This window comes from Sitophilus oryzae, unplaced genomic scaffold, assembly GCF_002938485.1.
Source record: "Sitophilus oryzae breed Bouriz unplaced genomic scaffold, Soryzae_2.0 scaffold_1297_pilon_pilon, whole genome shotgun sequence".
Taxonomy (NCBI): domain Eukaryota; kingdom Metazoa; phylum Arthropoda; class Insecta; order Coleoptera; family Curculionidae; genus Sitophilus; species Sitophilus oryzae.
Window position 1 is genome coordinate 13,746,684 of NW_022145945.1, and position 22,116 is coordinate 13,768,799.

General features: G+C 31.0%; 1 protein-coding gene across 3 annotated transcripts in view; it reads left to right on the forward strand.

Moving 5' to 3' along the window:
- Positions 1-22,116, forward strand: part of LOC115874830 (proton-coupled amino acid transporter-like protein CG1139) — a 109,088-nt gene that overhangs the window by 51,372 nt on the left and 35,600 nt on the right. For all 3 annotated transcript variants that reach the window (XM_030890137.1, XM_030890135.1, XM_030890136.1), the window contains exon 2: positions 5,134-5,277. In XM_030890137.1, the coding sequence (XP_030745997.1) occupies positions 5,134-5,277 (144 nt within the window). The remainder of the gene's footprint in view (positions 1-5,133; positions 5,278-22,116) is intronic.

The following is a 22,116-nucleotide window of genomic DNA, read 5'->3' on the forward strand; positions in this document are numbered from 1 at the left end:
GCTTTTCCAAAATTATTATTTTTTTGGACAAAAACAAAAAAGTTCAATGCACTATATTCATTGATGACCGTATTTTGTTATTATATACAGGGTGGTCCGAATTGTATTCCGGAAACTTCGGCAGCATATTCTGCAGATAAAAATAAGTAAAAAAGTTCGTATAAATGTATGTCCTCAAATGCTTAGTTTTGGAGATACAGGGTGTAGAAGTTTCATTTTTATTTCGATTTTTTCCAAATAATTTCTGAAGTAACGTCAATATTTGGATGAAAATTGCTGTCTGGGAGTTTTTTGACATGAGAAATTTGATTTTGATGTCAATATGACTCCTATTAGTAGAGGGCGCCACCTACATATTTTTAACTGGTTTGAAGAGTAATAACTTTTTGTCCTTACCTGTATAAAACTACTGAGTAAAAAAATATACATTTACGATGCTTTTTACGTGAAAAAGGTCTCTTGGTAAAAATCGCTACGAGTAATGGTTTTCGAGATATTTGGAATCGAACTTATCAATACCTGTCATCATTGACATAAATTAAACATGTTGCCTAAATAGTTATTAGATTGAAATAATAAATTTGAAATGTTTTTGTGTCAAAAGTTCAACAGAAACTGTTTTATCATCATTTTTTTCAGAAAAAATTATGATTAATTTAAAAAAATAAAAATTTCCCAAATTTATTTTTTCAGTGAAATAACTATCTACTCAACGTGTTTATTTTTCAATAATGACATGTATTGACTGTTTCCATTCTAAATATCTTAAAAACGGTTGCCCGTAGCGATTTTTACAAAGAGATATTTTTTACATAAAAAGTGTTGGAAATGTATATTTTTTCGCTCAGTAGTTTTATACAGGTACGGACAAAAGTTATTACGCTTCAAAACAGTTAAAACACATGTAGGTGGCGCCCTCTACTAGTAGGAGTCATATTGACATCAAAATCAAATTTCTCATGCCAAAAAACATCTAGACACCAATTTTCATCCAAGTAATGACGTTATTTCAGAAATTATTTAGAAAAAATCGAAATAAAAATGAAACTTCTACACCCTGTATCACTGCAACTAAGCATTTTAGGGCATACATTTATACGAACTTTTTTACTTATTTTTATCTGCAGAATATGCTGACGAAGTTTCCGGAATACAGTTCGGACCACTCTGTATAATAATAATAGCTCCCGTATATAGCGTTTAACGCCTTGGGAGTAGCAAGGTACAGCTTGCTATGCTAGAGCCGTTCGGTATACAAGGAAGGTATCGTCGCCTAGAATTACGCTTCAACCACCTATTATTACCTCAGGATTGTGAATCCCAATTACTCATTTAAAGCTAAGTCGGCCTAGGTACCCAAAGTATTTTTTTTAATAAAAATAGTCGGCTGATGAAATGCCGGGTGTAGGATTCGAACCCACAACCTTGATATTGGTAGACGAGACCCACAACCTCTACGCCACCGGGCACCTTATTTTACTAAAATTAGTTATAATATATTTTGTTATTATACTATAATAATATATATTCAGAATATTAAAAAAAAATTGAATATTTACCAACATTTTCAAAAGTAATTTGTTTAATTCTTCTATAGGTTTAGAGACGATCTGACATTGTATCAAACTTTTGAACTATTTGCAATATGCAACATTTTGGTTGATTACTGTTTTTTTTTTTAATTTTAATATACCGATGCCATTACTTTCTATTCTAGTCTTTCTTTACTTTTAATATATTAGGCTATCTACCTACCTACTTGGAAAATTACTCTGACATACAGCTTGTGGGTCATCAGTTAAACGCAATATTAAATTATTTTATTTTATCTTTCTATCGTAAAGTATCTTTTCGAAAACACTGTTTTGAAATATCCACTCAATAAAGGTATTGTTTTCATTCTACAACAATGTTAAAACCTTGTAAATATATTAGGTATTTATGCAAATACTTGCAACTTGCAACTACTCTGGAGTCATGTTTTGCTAACCATATCTAACTAAAAGAATTCTAGTTTTAACATCATACTTGAAAAGCTTTATTAATTTAATATACAGGGTGAGTCTTAAATAAGTGCAAATATTTCTAGAGGTAGTATATTTCGACTGCAGAAATACGATTATGAGGTTTTTTTGCTATTTTTTTTTAAATTTGGAATTTTTTGAAAAATTTTTGGATTTGATTTTATTTTTTAGTTAAGAAACATACTTTAATCCAATATAAAGTAAAAAAAAAAAATTAAGTAAATAAATACATAAAATCTTAAAACTTCTAGAGTTATATATTTTCTCATCAGTGCAGTGTTAAAAGTAAATCAATTTTAACATAAGTGTTAAAAGTACGTGTTTGTTACTTTTAACGCCAGTGTCATAAAAATATTTTTAAGTACTGAAAGTATTCATTAAAATGGTACTTTTACGGATATTTGTAGAAAAAGTTCCTTTTTAAACGAACCAAATAATGAAATATAATAGGAGTACAATAATTATCGACAATTATTATCGATATAACCTATTTTATGTTCCCATATACCTATACTTAACGGCACCTTAAAATTTTCAATTATTTTAAAGTTTTATACAGGGTGGCTTATCGAAAACGTTCCGCAAGGCATAACGGCCAGGATATTTTTTTTTTCAAAAAATCCAAAAACCCGTCAATTTTGTTTGTGAGGGGGACAACTTTTGCCCCAAAAATGATTGCAAAATCTTCAACCCTCTAAGCGGGGGTGTCATCCCCCAACTTTTTTCAAAGGGAAGGGGGGTGAAGTGGTACCGCAATAAAAAGGGCTTTTTATTCTCTATACTTTCCCGCTTCGTTTTTGAAAATCGGTCGTCATTGAGAAAATATGAAGGATTGATATTTGAAAAATTTATTTAAACATTTATCAGAGCAAATGATAAGGATAAATTCCTTCGACCAATTTGCTGTTTTTTCTTATTATTTTTAGATGTTTACGCATTTTTTCACTTGCCACAAGGTTAAACGATCAGGTGCGGCAGTTGCTAGATAGCTGTTCTGTGACTTGTGCGTTAAAGTTCTTCTAAATATCGTTAAACTGACCTAAAATAGAATTTCCAAAAATACCAGCCCACATGTTCAATTTCTGAGGGTTTTGTGTGTGCACCTCGCGAAAAACCCCTCAGCCCAGTACCGACAGTTATGCCGGTTAACTACACCGTTCAAAAAGAAAGTACACTCATCCGAAAAACACACATTAAATAGGAAATTAAAAAAGTTAAAAATTAATCACAGTTTCAAAATTGCAAGCGACGATCAAATTCGTCTTCGTTGACCAACTGAATTTTGTACGGGCGGAACTTGTGTTTTTTTAATATCCTTTGGACACTGGTACGATTCACGCCGGCTAATTTTGCATTGGCTAATTTTCTTGTACTCAGCGTACTATCCATGGCAACTTGGCGCAATACGAATACCTCCATAGCTTCATTTACTACAGGGTTTTCCCTCTGCCTCTTTTTATTCATAACGGAACCAGTTTCGCGAAATTTTGCTACTAACTCGCGAACAATTTTGCCATAAAGGTGTTTTTCAGGATGGCATTAATTGAATATCTGCGGAACCCGATTGCTACATTCATTATTTTTAAAATAAAGTTCGATTATTTCCACTTTTTCTGCAAGTGAGTACACCATAATTGTTAAAAAGTTTAACGATATTGAGAAGAACTTCAACGCACACCTGATCGTTCAACCTTGTGGCAAGTGTCCTTTTTTATCCTTATCATTTGCTCTGATAAATGTTTATATAAATTTTTCAAATTTAAGTCCTTCATATTTTCTCAATGACTCGACCGATTTTCAAAAACGAAGCGGGAAAGTATAAAGAATAAAAAGCCCTTTTCATTGCAGTACCACTTGACCCTCCTTCCCATTTGAAAAAAGTTGGGGACGACACCCCCGCTTAGAGGGTTGAAGATTTTGCAATCATTTTTGGGGCAAAAGTTGTCCCCCTCACAAACAAAATTGACGTGTTTTTGAATTTTCTGAAAAAAAATTACCCTGGCCGTTATGCCTTGCGGAACGTTTTCGATGGGCCACCCTGTATAGGGTTCTAGTGGACCGATTTTGATGATTTTTTAAGCAATTTGGAGCGTATTTCTTTCTAAAATAAAACTGAAAGTAGCCATCGATGTCCTGTCAATTATACGAGGGACACCCTCGGAGTACGTTAACAAAGCAAGGAATTTAAAAATCGTTTTATCATCTGGATGTCTCTTTTTTCAATATTTTGTTTTTTGATTCATCTCAATAGCATTATTTTTTTGGAGATTTTGAAGAACACACTAACATTTTTTTGTATTTTTTACGTTAAAACTATGTCTCTGCTTTTGGTTTTAGTTGACAAACCTATATATATATATTGTTTTTGAATCATGTAATGTCACTGTCTATAAAAATCATATTATTACGGTCTATTGTGACTGTGGTTGAGCCCAGAGGGGCCTAGGGCTTTTGTTTTTTTAATAAAACGTTTACATGAATTTCTCTATAAATAAATTTCAGAGACTTGGTTATCAAACCATGTTCCCGTAGATTACTTAAATACCTACAGATTTTCTAAAAAAATAAAAACACATTTTTTGAACACAACAAAATAATATTAACTAAACAAAACTAGAAAATGTCATTTTTACTGCATCACAAGCAAATAAAAATTAATACATAGCCAAGAGTCATAATTCAGGATTTCTCTGGGGGGTGCCCCAGCAGTACCTGGGGGGGGGCGGCACCCCCGGGCACCCCCGGGCACCCCTGTATTTACGCCAATGACTATCGAGAAAAGACGTGCCTAGATGATAAAATGATTTTTAAGTTTCTTGCTTTGTTAACAATATTCCGCAGGGTGTTACAAATTTTCACCAATATATCAACATTTTTTTTCCCTCGTATAATTGACAGATGAAAAATTTTATTTTTAATTTAGAAAGGGATACTAAAAAGGCAAATAATTTAGCTACAAATTGCTTAAAAAATCACCAAAATCTAGTATAAAATATATTAAACTTTAAAATACATCCAATTTTTGGTCAGTGTATTTATTAAGTTACAATAAAAAAATAACAATATTATTGTTGTGTACTATACTTAAACATTATTTCTTTGTTTTCAGTTTTTCTGCGGCTATCAACTCCAGGGAGTTGCTTACTCCAAAGGATAATGCCCATACCTACATTCTAGAATTGAATGAATTGAAAAAGAAAGAAGCTGGAGAATACAATCCACATGAATATGCTGACATCGAACATCCCACCACGTGAGTGCAATTCCTTTATTATCTTTTACTTGAAAATCATATTTTTTTGTAATTATAAACATATCATACGGGCAAGATAAGATAATCATTTTTAATTGAATGTTATCGATAAAATACTCATAAAAATACAGTTAAGCAATGTTGTTTCACTTTCTGAATAATTTAAATTCATGTAGTAATGCAGGCCTAAATAATTATTTAGAAATATGCATAGCTTTGTTGACAATTAATCAAGAAAAATAATATATAATATGCATTGTATATATTGATTAGTGTCGATAGGCTGGAGGCTAGCCCTCATATGAGTAGAATTATTGAAATACTTTTGTTACTTTCTGTGTTGAATAATTATGAAAATTCTAACACATTTTCCTTCTGCGAAAATTTTCGAAATCAGTTTGGTCTATCGGTTTTCCTATTCCATATTAATCAACATCAACAAATATTGAAAAAAATTATTAAATTCAAAAACTGCTTCAAAGTCAAAATTGCTTCAAAGACAGAGAATATATAAAAATAGAGAAGGAAAAATTAGTCAGCGAAGCCCTCAACAATCACACCTACATCAGTACGGTAAGGAATCAGCAAGCGATGAAAACGATCCTAAAAAATAGAAACCAGGAAGTATAGGATGCACGAGGCACCGTTTGCAACCTAGTAGATAGAAAGAAAATGATAAAAAACAAAAGGAGTACCTAAACGGAAGCTTAAGGCCTCTGGGCTGCAAATTGGGGCTGAAATATCTTTAATATATACAAAAATTATGTTTACAAAACATAATTTACCGTTTTCGACATTTTTAGCCAGAGAAAAAAAGTAGTAATTTCTTATGTAAAACATGTCGAAGATGTTTTAGCAAACTTATGAGACACAACCCCTTGAAAACAGAATATTTTGTGGTTGTATTAACTTAATCAGTGATATAAAATGTTACTTTTTGAACGTACCTTATACTTACTTAGTATCATTTATTAATTACAGTTATTATTTATCAGTATTTAACAGAATTTAGTTTTTTAATTTTTCGAGCTAGGACAAAATATAGGGATTTTAGTTTTATTTTTAATATTTATTACCAAAAATGGCATACGCTATAAAATAAAATGGCATATACAACCACAGTTATTGATTTAACCGATATTTTATAATGGGACACCCTCTGGGACACCCTATACCGGGTGCGTCTCAAAAGTGGCTCACCCCTATAACTTTTTTAATTTTTGCAGATAAAAAAACGAGATTGGGTATGTTAGTATATGACATAAATTAGGATTGATTGACGTATTCAGTTCTTTTTGGTCACTTCCTGTTTCACCGGAAATGACTACAACTTTTGATTTTTAAGTGGCATCCCGGGAATATTTTTACTTTAGTCGATAGAAAATGACACTCTGAATAGAATGACATATCATATGTAAACTTTGGACATTTTAGCTTAAAAAAAATCGTAGTTGAAATTTCAATCTAGAGTGCTAACTAGAATACTAGTTCTTAATCAAGGAGCCTTGATAAAATAGATTTGATCGTCTAATGTTTTTCGTGTCTTATCCTGGCCGGTTATAAGACCAAATTGTATTTTTAATCATATCAAAAAAAAAATCTCTATTTTTTGAAATGGAACCAGGGTGGCTCATTAGCATATTTGGAAAAACATTTTTTTACGAATAATTTGGTATTAATTAATTGTTATTGTATTAATTAATTGTTTATTAAGTAATTTGGTAATTTGGTACACACTTTATTTGGACAGTGGTACCACACACCGGTATTTCGTGTCAAATTGTCGTTATGAGCCGTATGTTACAATTTCAAATAAACCATATACGAAAATGTCAAGAGTTGGCATATAATACGTCATTCTCTTCAGAGTGTCATTTTCTAACGAATAAAGTAAAAAAATATCGAGGGTGCCATTTAAAAATCAAAAGTTTTAGTCATTTCCGGTGAAACAGGAAATGACCGAAAATAACTAAATCTCGTTTTATGTCTGAAAAAATAAAAAAGTTACCGTAATATGGGGTGGATAGGGACACTTTTTGAGCTTTTACATATCGCTACTACTAGAGATTATAACTTTTTAGATTTTTTTTTACTGGAAAAGTCCTATCTGGGGGTCTGCACTGTAAGCACACAAAAAATATTTTTTAAGAAAATTCAAACTTCGTTTTTTAAAAAAAAAAACTGTGGTGTCCCTATTTACCCTCCATTCTGTGAAATAGAGACATCCATTTAATTTTCACTTTGTTCCTGCTTAGCATGTCGTTGGACCATTGTCCATGTCCATAGGGACAACTTTAAATAAAAAAAATATGTTTTATATATTTATACTGAAAAAAAACAGCACTGGACACAAAATAAACATTTATTCATTTGAAAATCATACAAATATAGAAAATATACCGAAATACACTTAAACAATTATAAGACAAATAAAAATATATTATACTTATTTTCTGTTATGTACTAGGTATTAGGTAATATGTCCGTATCAATTTAAAGTTTCTCAAATTTTTGTGTGTCAATATTTTCAAAGTTAAATATTCCTCTGCGTTCTAACCATTTGTTTAGTTTTTTAATTATTTGGTGTGAAGTAAAGTCACTTCTGTCTTCAATATTTGGAAAAACGTATATGTTTCCCAGTTTTTCTCTTGCAGAGGGTCTTTTTCGCAAAAATGTTCCCTCAAAATGGATTCCATCTTTTTGGGTAACTTTTCCTATATAAACCCTTTGCTTAATATTTGCATTTTTATTATCTACTGGAAATTTAACTAAAACCCAGTCTCCTACATTAATATCAGTTTGAGATAGCGTATCACTATATTTATAACAGGATGGTGATGGTGATAGTGTTGGTGAAGTATCTTCAGGTTCCTCAAAGTCCATACTCAGATCACTTTCATGCTCATTATATTCGATATTATTAGCTGTTTCGGCATTGTCAATATTACTTGAAGCTGAGTCTGATTCCGAATCAAACTGGATGCTCTTTCCAGGGGCTACATTAAGTTTTGATTTTCGGATCTCTGCTTTTAGGAGTTTGCGTGTAGCGCAACTCCTTCAATAGATCTAATATAGAATTATTTGCTGCTTCGACCTCCACATCTTCAACTTCATTAGGCTCCTCCGGTAAACATCTTAATACTTCTTGCCTATTAAGGGGTACAATGCCACCTTTTTTGAATCCATATAAAATATTTTTCTTGGAATTTGGTTCGATAGCATCAATAAGTCTCTTAAGTAGTGTCGGAAATGTGGACTTCGGTATAGAAGACTTCTTCCTCCCTTCCCCCTTTTTCCATTTCAATAAAATTTCTCTCCATGCTATTTTTAATGGTCTGACAAATCTAGGGGTTGTGCTAAATGCGTCGAATTGGGAGGGAGGAAAATCATATCAATATTATTTTCTTTCAGTTTTTTTATTACATCTACTGAAATGTGAGATGCTAAATTATCGCTCAATAAAACTTTTCTTCCTTCCAGTTTGTTTAAATATGGTAAAGCTACAGTGTTGACCCAGTCTTCGAACGTATTTATATCAAACCAACCCGATTGAGTACGGTTGTACCTAGTTCCACGCGGTCCCCCTATTTCCCAAGATGAGTAAATATGTTGCGCTTTATATACAACATATGCGGGTAAGAGTTTACCATCTCCCGAAGCTGCAAACATTATCGATGTGCTAGATTTTGTTGTGTTCATTATTCTCTCTGGATGTTTGCTACCTCGTCGTGTTATAATTTTCTTTTTTCCTACAAGAAAAAAATCATTTTTGTTATACTGTTTAAACACCATCAAAAACGCCAAAAAGTACCTACTTCGTCACATAAATTCGTTTCATCGTAATTTACGATGTTACATGGAGGAATGCCTTGCAGGCTATCATAGGGTTATCAAAATAATAATTTATAACTTCTCTCGAAACATTTGCTCTAGAGCGTTTTATGTTTTCGCAAAATCTTAGGGACATTTTTTTTTATTTCTTTTTAAAAAACTGTAAACAAAATCCTTCCCGGGTAAATTGTTTTTAAATCTTGGTTCATTCCTCCCCAATTTATCTAGATAATTCTTAACGATTAGACGCAAATCGTAGCAATCAATGGGATATCCCCATTCTGAGCAGATGTTAATTCTTTCAATGAACATGCACTCTTCCTGGGCTGACAGTACCGTTTGTCCGCCTTGTTTCTTCACTTCGCCTTTTGCATGGCGAAATAGAACCGACTTTGGTACTTCGTACTTTAGAGCCGCCTTACGGAAACTCAAAGTACTGTTTCGGATTTCTTCTAAAGCTTGTAAGATATTTTCCTTAGTGTGGTGCTTATAACCTTTGCCGAAAAGCCTTTTATATGTTCTTGGCATGTTGTCCCTATTCTCCCCTATACACAAAAATATGCAGTGTTTAGATAAAAAAAATGTCATCTAGAAAACTCTCCAATTTTTTTCAAAATAATATTAAAATCATTTATAAGAAGAAATTCGCTAACTAACTCCCAAATATGAATAATATTCACTTACTTTTTCTAGGAGAACCACATGAAGTTTTTTAGGACTTATAACTTGACACTTTTGATCAGCTGTTTTGTAACTATTGACAGATGACATGTGAATTTTGACACTAAAACCAGTATTGCCAATAGAACCAATTAGTACTCTAGCAAATATTTCGACATGCCCAGATTCCATTAGTCATTACTGAAAAAGTGCAGTTCCTTTTCAAAGAAATTTCCTAATTTCGTCCCTATTCACCCTCCAGTCCCTATTCACCCCATTTTACGGTATACTTAGAGTTGAGTCACGTTTGAGACGCACCTGGTATATTAGAAGTGTATTAATACCTCTTTCCTAATGTCAAAAATATATCACGCATTCCTTAAATAGTTTTATTGAAATTTGTAATCGAATGGAACTGAGGAATAGCGATATTGAAGCACTCTGTATATTATGTTTCAAATCCATTGCGAAACAATGGGATATCCATGTTGTATCCATGTATGTGTATGTATCCATACCTTTTTCCTTTATATATTTAAATACATAATTTTAATTACTTAAAAATTAAAATTTATCAGTGCTATCATTATTAAAATTTATTAATTCAAAGAATTATAATATTTTTATTTACATCGTTACTTTATAGCTACTTGAAGTCTTATCTTGTTAATTTTTTTATCTCAAGAGATCTTCAAAGAAAATTGTATTTTATTACTACGTAACTTTTTTAATCTAAAACTTTTATGCGAATCATAATTATGGGAACATCTTAAATTTTATAGTTTTATTTCATAAACAATCTCTATGCTATTAACTTGTTTTATAGGAAACTTGTTTGTTTTGAGTAAAGCTATGTTATTAATACGTATGGAAGTAGCGTTGCCTGTATACCCCTATACAGGCTCCTAAATGGCATCTCTTCAATATCTGGTTTATAATTGCATTGGCGAATCACCTTGTGATATATGTAGTGAACCCCAAAGGACGTCTAGTATCTTGTAAGATCTTTTTCAAGTAGCATTAGTGCTTGTAGAAATAATCATACCAAATATTCTTTGTATCTGTGCTCTAATATATCAATAATTATTAATGGTGAGTTATTTTATTTGGCTGGAGGGAATGTAATTGAAGATGTGTATTTTTTCACAAACTAGAGAATATTTCCTTATATTTCACATGGTTAAATATAATCTTACTTCTAAAAAGTTCGCTAAATAATTTATTTTATAGCGAATAATAAGATAAATATATTTTGAAAGTATAGAATTTAGTTTGTAGACAGAAATGTTTACACAGCTGCTGATTTGAGGTACAAGGTAACCCGCAAAGTGAATTGAGTACTAACAGAAGTAGTGATTAAAGAAATTTAAAATAATGGTTTGGAAAATGAGTTTATGGTATTTATTAACAAATTAAAGCTTGATGTGAATTTTTGAAACCGCTTTAAAATTATATTTAAGTATGTATATGATCCCAAATGGAAACTAAAACCGGATCTCAAGAACTCGGAAGACTCCATCCGTAACCTAGAATGGGAATCCCCCAACTGTCTCGAAAGACACTCGGAAACATTTCTCAGGACTTACGACCAAGAAGTATCAAAGATTTTCCTTGATTTAAGTATACTTCATTCTTCGAGTTGTCAGGGGGGTTTTAACAGGACACTGTATCCTCGATGAACAACTCAGTAGATTAAAGCTAAGACAAAAAGGCGAATGCAGATTCTGTGGGGAAAATGGGGAAACACCAGAACACCTCACCACTGAGTGCGCCGGGACGACAACCATGTGTGCTATAAACTTTGGTACGAATGATATTGGAGATGGAGAACTAACCTCTGTAAAACCGTCCCAGATACTGGCTTGTGTCAAAGCCCTGGGACTCTATGTTGAGTTATAACTCATGAAAAGGGGACACTATAGGTAGATCTGTTAGGTCTCGGTGACACACTCATTCTACATTCTCTACATCTATATGAAGATGTTTCAAATATATTTCAGATATTAATAAGTAGGATTTAGGAAACTTATTAGTGGTACGACTTCTGCAACCAGTTTCCTGATTCGTACCATTTGCAAGGCTTTTGAAAAATTGATATTTCTGTTGAAACAATGAACTAATAAAATTCTGAAAAAATATTTATATAAGATATAAAAGAGATCATACTAAATATTTGCAGTAATCACAACAACCCAGTCCAAAAAAGCTGGTAGATTTTTTAACTTTTGTGCAAAGCGGTACGGTTTAGACTAGTCTCCCCTACTTATTCGAATTATGCTTCAAATTGTAATATTATTTTTCCTGAGAAACGGAAGCGGGAATAAATAAGTTTTATGTTTTCGACATATAAATAAAAATACCAGAAATAATTTGATTATAAACAGCACTTGAATCATATACGTAATTTGAAAATTCTAATTCTGTAATTATTTGTATTATTATTTTCAGCACTCTTTCATTATATCATAGTGGTTCCGGTATTTTATGTTAATAATAACAATATTTTTATAGGATTTTTATAAGGCCAGGGAATCATTGATTCTAATGTTAAAACCAGAAACCAGACTACGACAATAATATAACAATATAGCTATTGAATGATGTTTTATGACTCATTAAAATATGTAATTTTCCGCTAAGTTCCTAATTCGTGAATGTTGCCAATTCGTCATTGTCCTAAATTTAGTAAAATATAAGCTACATTGAACATATATACAGTGTGATAGGAAAAGTGAACATCAGTGTCATAACTAGCCAGGGCGGCTGTACTTTAAAAAACGAGTGATTTAGTTAGCATGGTTTAAACTATCTGGGGTTAAATAAAAAAAAACTATATATTTGTTAACATCAGTCATCATGGGTAGTACAGGTAATCTGTCTAAAGAGTAAAGAGGACAGATTTCGACAGGTGACATCCAAAAAATGGCAGAAAACACAAATAGCCTGTGAATTAAAATGGCAGACAGAACTGTGACTATCATGGGCCCTGTCATTATACGAACTATATTTTTGTTTCGCTTTGCAAATTTTATTTTTAACATTCAATTGGTATTATTCCAACATTCATTTTTGAAATAGTACCAAATACAATGATGTAGCGCACCGACCAAAGAAATGTATAATGAGGAATATGTATGCGAAACCTGGACACTTAAAAGAGACATTATAAGGAAACTGCAGATCGCACAATGGCTCAATGGAACGAAATAGGCTGGGAATAATCAAGAGAGACCGTAAAAGAATAGAGTGGATGCGACAAAAGACCCACGTAATAGATGTCATCCACAGAGTCAAATCCCTTAAATAGCAATGGGCAGAACACCTGGCAAGAACAACGGACAACAAATGGACCACAAAAATTACAGCATGCTGCTCACGAGGAATTAAGAAACTTAGAAGAAGACCGAACCTGAGATGGGACCATGATATTAGGAAATTAGCAGGGATAACTTGGGCCCGCATAGCCAACCATAGACAACAATGGGCCCAACTACAAAGAGAGTATCTAAATATGTGAGGGAGGCTACACCATAATTGGAAATGGTTTAATAAGCTGAAAATAATGATGATGATGATGATTTTTATAAGAAGCAATGTGTTGGAGAGATATGGTTCAAAAAGTCCTATGTGTATTCTGCCACTTATTAAGAAAATCTACAAAATAAAATAGTTATTTTTTGTAGACACTGCTGTGTTAATCCAATGGAGACCAACTTACCAGCAGTGATTTACTATAAACAAATCTGCCTAACGGACAAAAAAATTCCTGACGTTTCTGGAAGTATCTCTTCCCATCGTCGGAAGCAAAAAAAAACACAAAGAACAAATAAAAAAACTATTTAAAATATCTGAGTACAACTATTCAAGAACACTTTAGTTTAACAGATAGTATGTCTATAAAAACCGTTGACGTTCTGGTAAAATTAGGTTCATTATATGAAGTTCAACTTATGTTATTTCATTAAAATCAAAGAAGCGACACCCATCATACATTACGATAAATTCTACAGATGCCTGAGCAATTTTTGTATAATTTTCATTTTTCATAATAATTTTTGCGTTGTTTTTTCTTACAGTGCAAGTTGATAATGATGCCAGAAAAACAAAACGTCTCAAGTGATTTTAGACATCACCAAGGGATAAAGCTAAAAAAGTTTATTTGACAATGTTGGTATTTATATTTTTTTTTTTCTAAGTGTCGACACAAATATATAAACCAAAACCGGAAATTACGGTTTCTCCGCCATATATCCTAAAATGACAAAGATTAGTTCAATTCACTTACAGGTAACAGGCAGCTTTGCCCCAATTTAAGATACTCTAAAACTTACCATTTTCGAGATTCCAATGGTGATAGCCGAATTTGATACACCCTGTATGTTTATTTATAATATATCGGCTGCAACGATTTTGCCAAAAATTCCCAGACGATTTTCTGAAAAAAGCTTATCATCCGGTCGCATCGATGTAATCGCATGTCTGTGTCATGGCGTTCAATTGAGGTTAAGAAAGGGCAAGGCCGCCTATTGGTACAACGGAAAGTTACATGTATTTTTGGCTCAAAAGCGGATTCTTTATACTAAGCTCGTAAATCAATTGCCGTAACTATTATAATTATAACTATAGTCACTTTTTTAATAACCGCGAATAGTTTGCTAAAAAGATTGCAACATGGGAATGGCCTTGAGGAAATCATATTTGAGCAATTTTTAGCACGGTTTTAATTGTTCCAGAGTATTGTAAATATGTCAAAATTCTCCGGTAAATATTTTTTAATTCTAAAAATAGACATCAGTCAAAAAGAACTATGTGTATGTACACTACTGTAGATATTTCAGCGAGCTATTGCTATTGACATTTTTTACTACCAAAAATCATGGGGTATTATTTATATTTGTGAAGTTTTGCCGAAACTTTTATTATTACCGGACACATTTGTCATTATTGTCACTAAATTTGCAAGTACAAAAGGCTTGGTTTTTCTGGTTCGTTTGTCAATTATATGTCATTCAATCTCTTTTTTTTCTGGCAAAAAAGACCTGTCTAAACTGACTAATCACTTTAAAGCGTCATACTCACCCTGCGCCTATGCCCTGCGCTGATGCGGCTCGTCGAAGTGGTTGTGCAGTGGCAGCGGTTCAGCGGAATGTCGGTTTTTGGGTTATCAAAAGAAATATGAGGAACACTTGCTTGTTGCAATTTTTTTTGCTTGTTCTAAAATGGTTAATCCCATTTATACTTTTTCATACCGTTTTAGAGAAAATTAAAAAAACATGGAAATATGGTTGAATTCTTTTCTTTTCCTAAGATTTCCTATAGTTCTTAAAATTAAAACGCCTTTCTATGGTAATGTAATTTCGTTTTTATTCTTTGATAGATTGTTATTGATATAATTTTAATTAATTAACGTCATATATTTGCTGCTTGAAATGGCAAAGAAGCACAAAATCTATTTAGTTCAATGCTACAGAAATTAAATAATAGTAAAAAATAATGACGTTAATCAAAATTAATGATAACCATCTATCAAATAATGAAACCAAAAATGTTATATTACCATAGAAACGCCTTTTGATTTTTAGGAGTTAGAAAAAAATCAACCATATTTTTATGTTTTTTTTTTAAATTTCTCTAAAACAGTATGGAAAAGTATAGACAGGATTAACCACTGGAGAACAAGCAAAAATTTTAATGAAAAATACATTTTTCTCAAAATGAAAGTTTAAAAATAAAAAGGTTTTCCTCTTGCAAAGACAATCCGGGGACATATAATCGTAAAAGTTTTGTAATAACAACATTGCAATTTAAAAAACGTCAATAATTTGACATATCTACCACAATATTTTATCAAACTGTTCAGTATTTTACCGATATTTTTAAAGAATCTATACATCCTTACCGTAATTTACCAAGCTTAACCTAGTTTTACAAAGGAACTTTGTAAAACTTTTTACAAAGGAACTTTGTAAAACTTTTTACAAAGGAATGAATGATCTTGAAAAAATCATTATATCATGTCTGTGGTCAAATTAAACTGTATAATATAAACAAACGATTTGTTTAAATTTTCCTTATACAGGGTGCTACAAATTCGGGGTACGAGCATTGGTATCTCGGTTAAACTAGTTTAACATGGTTAAACGGGGGCAAAGTTGCCGCCTTGGGATGTGTTCGCCAATATTCTATCAAAAAAGTTTCAAAAATTTTAAGGATTGCTCGAGTTTTTTGAAAAAAAAAACCGGATTTTTTGGTAAATCGATTTTATATTTTCCTGTCGTCATTTTTCAGAAAAAGAAATTATATGTTGGACCAAAACAATATATGGTTAGTCTATGTTTTATACATATCTACAGGGTTGTTCACCACATACGACACGGAGTATTGTAGCTAAACGATTAGATTTTTACAAATTGTAAGTTTTGGGTTCGTTGAAGGACTATTAGAGCTACAATTTAAAAATATTTTTACAAGATACAGAGTGTCCCAAACAAATAAAAAATATCAAAGTTGTATTTTCTTAAATGGAACACCCTGTATATTATTGCATTTTTAGTTTCTACGATTAAAATAAAGGTAAATTTGATTAAGGTTTATTACACATTTGATTAAGCACACCTCGTTTATTACACTTAAGCCTTACCGTTTTTGAAATATTTTCAATTTTGCAAAATTGCAGTATAAATTTTAAGGCTTCATTTCTCCGAGGATATCAAAGTTTTTAATACTAAATATTTACTGAAGATTATTTATTGATCAGTTATTGTGTTGCAATAATAAAAATTATACTACCTTATACAGAGTGTCTAAAAATTTATTTTAAATAATTACTAGCTTTAAACGGCAATAACTTATTTACTTTAAATAGAACACCCTGTATATTTTATGAGAATCAGATGCACAATTTAACGGTCTATCAAATTGTATTATACCACTTCTTACCTATTCCTTCAAGTTTTCGTAGAAAATGCATTTTCTTATAATTTAGACCTCATTTATCAATATACCCATGGAATATTGACATTTTAGATTTGTTTTAAAACAACAAATGTACAAAATGTACAGAGCTAGTAATATTATCGTTTTTGGTAAAACGATAATATTACTAGGCCATTTGTATGCAAAAAGAAAACTATTTAAATCTTTATAAAAAGTATACCATTAATTAAATAAACCATCAGTATTTCCGCCTAAATACTAATTAACTACATACTTAATTGTATTCGTTAATAAATTTTTCTAAATAAATGTGGATTTGAATCAGAAATCAATATAATAATAAGTTATGAAAATGAACGTATCTGTTGTTATAAATAAGCATTTGTCAAAAAATTAAATATCATTTTTAAGGTGTTACTTTTTACCACACTGTCTAATACACAAACATAATTCAGCTTTTTAGTATTTGAAGCAATTATTATTAATTAATTAAATTGTGCATCTGATTCTCATAAAACATACAGGGTGTTCCATTTAAATCAAACAAGTTATTGCCGTTTAAAGCTAGTAATTATTTAAAATAAATTTTTAGACACTCTGTATAAGGTAGTAAAGTTTTTATTATTGCAACACAATAACTGATCAATAAATAAACTTCAGTAAATATTTAGTATTAAAAACTTTGATACCCTCGGAAAAATGAAGCCTTAAAATGTATACTGCAATTTTACAAAATTGAAAATATTTCAAAAACGGTGGAAAGGTTTAAGTGTAATAAACCTTAATCAAATTTACCTTTATTTTAATCGTAGAAACTAAAAATGTAATAATATATAGGGTGTTCCATTTAAAATAATACAACTTTAATATTTTTTATTTATTTGGGACAGTCTGTATCTTGTAAAAATAATTTTAAATTGTAGCTCTAATAGTCCTTCAACGAACCCAAAACTTACAATTTGTAAAAATCTAGTCGTTTAGCTACAATACTTCGGGTCGTATGTGGTGAACAACCCTGTATATTCGTAGGCAGTATGACAAGATGTACATGTATGAATTTGTAATCTTCTGACGACTTTACCAATTTGGATCCACTTTAAAGTCCAAAGCTACTTGAAGAATTAAAAATTAAACTAGGTATAAGCCTCAAGGATGTTTATATAAAAATAATTTGTGGGTAAATACATAAAAATAATTTAATTTAAACCGACGATAAAATGAAGAAATCCTAATTGGAAAATTTGGCCCCCTTGTTATTCTTATCTTATGTCAACATTATTATACTTAATTTGCAAAATAGGAAGATTTTGATTATACTACTTATTACCATCGTTTTTATAACTTTTGTAAGAAGTGTAAGTGTAAACAGTATCATCAGCGAGCATATACCGGGTGCGTCTCAAAAGTGGCTCACCCCTATAACTTTCTTATTTTTTAGTACCTATGTTAGTATATGACATAAATTAGGATTGATTGACGTATTCAATTGAGGCGTCAAGTTGTAAAACCCGCCTTATCCTCAAAACGTTGTTTCGAGATAATAAGCAAAAACTGTTTTAGCAAATATTTGAAGCGTTATTTAAAAAAAAATCGTGTCCATTAAGTAGAATCATTGTTGTTTTGTATCTGGTTTCTGTAGAAATAAAAATTAATATTTAATTTTTAAAGAGAAAAAACACAAATATAATTCCGATAAGGCGACGCGACACGAGGGACGATCCAAAGAGATTTGATTTAATTTAAAATATCAGAGATATTCTCATAAAAATTAAAATTCAAAATTATCAGGTGCCCATATTAGTCCACGCCGCGCCGTGGTAACCGTGCTTGTTGATTATTTCCATTTTGACTTTGACAACTCAATTATTGATGTTCAATTTTGTGTGAACGTTCCGTTTTAGAAAAAAGCAAAAAATAATATTAATATGGGTGATTCTGATTATGAAAGTGTCCCTTCGGATATTGAAGGCATTGCGTAAAACGTCGATTCCCTACTTCCCGAAAAATCAAGACAAACGTACCTACGAGCAAGCCTATGTAAAACTTGAAGATTGGTGTAGAGGGAAAGGAATCAAGAATAGTAGTAACGAAAAGGTTCTCCTGACATATTTTGAACATCTTTCAAAACATAGGAAGGCTTCATCACTTTGGGTATATTATTCCATGCTACGTTCAGTTATATCAGTGAAGAAAAATACAGATATTAGTAAGTACGTCCATTTAATTGCATTTCTAAAAAGAAAATCGGAAGGATTTCGGTCAAAAAAATCGACAATTTTAAAAAAAGAAGACATAGCTCGTTTTTTGTTGGAAGCCGATGATAAAACTTATTTCTTGACAAAAGTTTCATTGATAGTGGGACTTGCGGGAGCCTGCCGGCGTATCGAGTTGACAAATCTACAGCTGCAAAATGTTAAAGATGAAGGACAATGCATTCATGTCATTATTCCATTTACGAAAACAAAGATATCACGAGATTTTTTTATAACGAAAAGGAATGTTGAAGGAATGAATATGGTGGAAATGGTTCAAAGATATATAGCTATATGCGGCCAAGCAACACAGAGCATATTCGATTTTTTGTGGGGTACAGAAATGGAAAATGTAGCTAAAGCAACCGGTTGGCATTATTACTTTAGGGAAAATGCCGTATAAAATAGCATTGTTCCTAAGTCTTCCAAATCCACAACAATACACTGGCCATTCCGTAAATCGTCTGCGTCGTTGCTTGCAGATTCAGGAGTGGATTTATTAAATGTTAAAAGACATTGTGGTTGGCGCTCTAGCACAGTGGCAGAGAGCTATATAGAAAATTCCAAACAAAATAAGAAAAAAGTGTCATGTAACATTTTGGTTAACATTTCTGGCAATGATGGGTTTTCAACAAGTTCAAGCACTCAGGAAATAAATTTACTTTCTAAAAATTCAACTCACCTGTCATTGTCTGGAATTAATTTAACCAATTGTACTGATATTATAATTAATCTTTACAATAAACGTATTGAGGTACCTTTTTTGCTTGTTTCTTGTTTTAAAATTTGTGTATTATTATGAATTCATAATAGCACTAGTGCTATTATCAAAGCCATAATGACATCCAAATGACAATCTTAAATGTGTCATAATGTCGTAGATTAAAATACATAATGTATCTTTAGGTGGCTCTATCATATTGTTCCATCTTCGTTTGTTACATCCTGGTTAACAGCATTTTGAAATGGTGCAACTCCATGTTTCTGATATTAATTTAATAAATTATTAAACGATTCTCAAAACTGCGATTCTTTAAATCAAACTATTTCAATCATTGTTTACCACGACATAGATGCTACTGTATAATAAGTTTTCTTATAAAACTATATTTTTATGCAACTATATAACATTTCTATAGGATAAAACATAATCGAGTTTATTTGTTAGGCAATACCATTCATTTAAGAGAGTCATTTAACTGGGGGACTTTTGCGTATCACAAATATTTCCATTTGAATCTGCAACTGCCGATTTAGTCTATTAAGTAATTAAATTAGTTTTTTTTTATTGACAATGCAATACTACATTAAACTGGTTGGTAAAGCGTGGCAATTTGCAGCAATCAAGCAATACAACTACATTAAATTAACAGCAGCACACGATGCACATCTAGGATAAAAATTATTTAATTAAAATATATAGGGGAGAGTAGTATAAACCATACACCTCTTGGCACTAAAGTTAAAAAATACCATATTTTTCGGACTGGGTGGTTGTGATTATTGCGAATATTTAATTTGATCTTTTTCACATTTTATATTTTTTTTCAGATTTTTATTAGCATTATTTCAACAGAAATATCAATTTTTCCTTATAAGTGATAGGTATGTTCAGGAAACCAGTCATCGCAGTCGTACCACTATGCTTCCTATACCGTACCTATCATCTGAAATATATCTGAAACATATACAGGGTTGTTCACCACATACGACACGGAGTATTATAGCTAAACTATGAGATTTTTACAAATTGTAAGTTTTGGGTTCGATGAAGGACTATTAGAGGTACAATTTAAAAATAATTTTACAAGATACAGAGTGTTCCAAATAAGTAAAAAATATCAAAGTTGTATTTTTTAAATGGAACACCCTGTATATTATTACATTTTTAGTTTCTACGATTAAAATAAAGGTAAATTTGATTATGGTTTATTATACTTAAACCTTACCGTTTTTGAAATATTTTCAATTTTGTGAAATTGCAGTAAAAATTTTAAGGCGTCATTTCTCCAAGGGTATCAAAGTTTTTATTACTAAATATTTACTGAAGTTTATTTACTGATCAGTTATTGTGTTGCAATAATAAAAATAATACTACCTTATACAGAGTGTCTAAAAATTTATTTTAAATAATTATTAGCTTCAAACGGCAAGAACTTGTTTAATTTAAATGGAACACCCTCTATATTTTACGAGAATCAGATGCACAATTTAATTGTCTATCAAATTATATTATACCATTTTTTACCTATCTCTTTAAGTTTCCGTAGAAAATGCATTTTCTTGTAATTTAGAACTTATTTATCAATATACCCATGGACTATTGACATTTTAGATTAATTTTAAAGATGTACCAAATTTTTAAAGAGTACAGATACTAATATTGTCGATATAGTTCTTGTAGTTCATTAAAAATAAAAAGAACTGTTTAAATATTTGTTAAAGAGGACCAAAATATGATTCCAGTATTGAAACTACATTAATTGACTGTTTGCGTTGATTAATAATAATTGCTCCAAATACTAAAAAACTGAATTTTGTATGGGCATTAGACAGTGTGATAAAAAGTAACACCTTAAAAATGATATTTCATTTTTTAATAAATGCTTATTTATAACAACAGGGACTTTAATTTGATAACTTATTATTAGATTGATTTCTGACTCAAATCCACATTTATTTATAATAATTTATTAACGAACACAATTAAGTATGTAATTAATTAGTATATGGGCGGAAATAATGGTGTTATATTTAATTAATGGTATACTCTTTTATAAAGATTTAAATAGTTTTCTTTTTGCATACAAATGGGCTAGTAATATTATTGTTTTGCTAAAAACGATAATATTACTAGTCTGTACATTTTGTACATTTGTTGCTTTAAAAATAATCTAAAATGTCAATATTCCATGGATATATTGATAAATGAGGTCTAAATTAAAAGAAAATGCATTTTCTACCAAAACTTGAAGGGATAGGTAAAAAATGGTATAATACAATTTGATAGACAATTTAATTGTGCATCTGATTCTCCTAAAATATAAATCCTTCATTAAATATTTAGTATTAAAAACATTGATACCCTTGGAGAAATGAAGCTTTAAAATTTTTACTGCAATTTCACAAAATTGAAAATATTTCAAAAACGGTAAGGTTT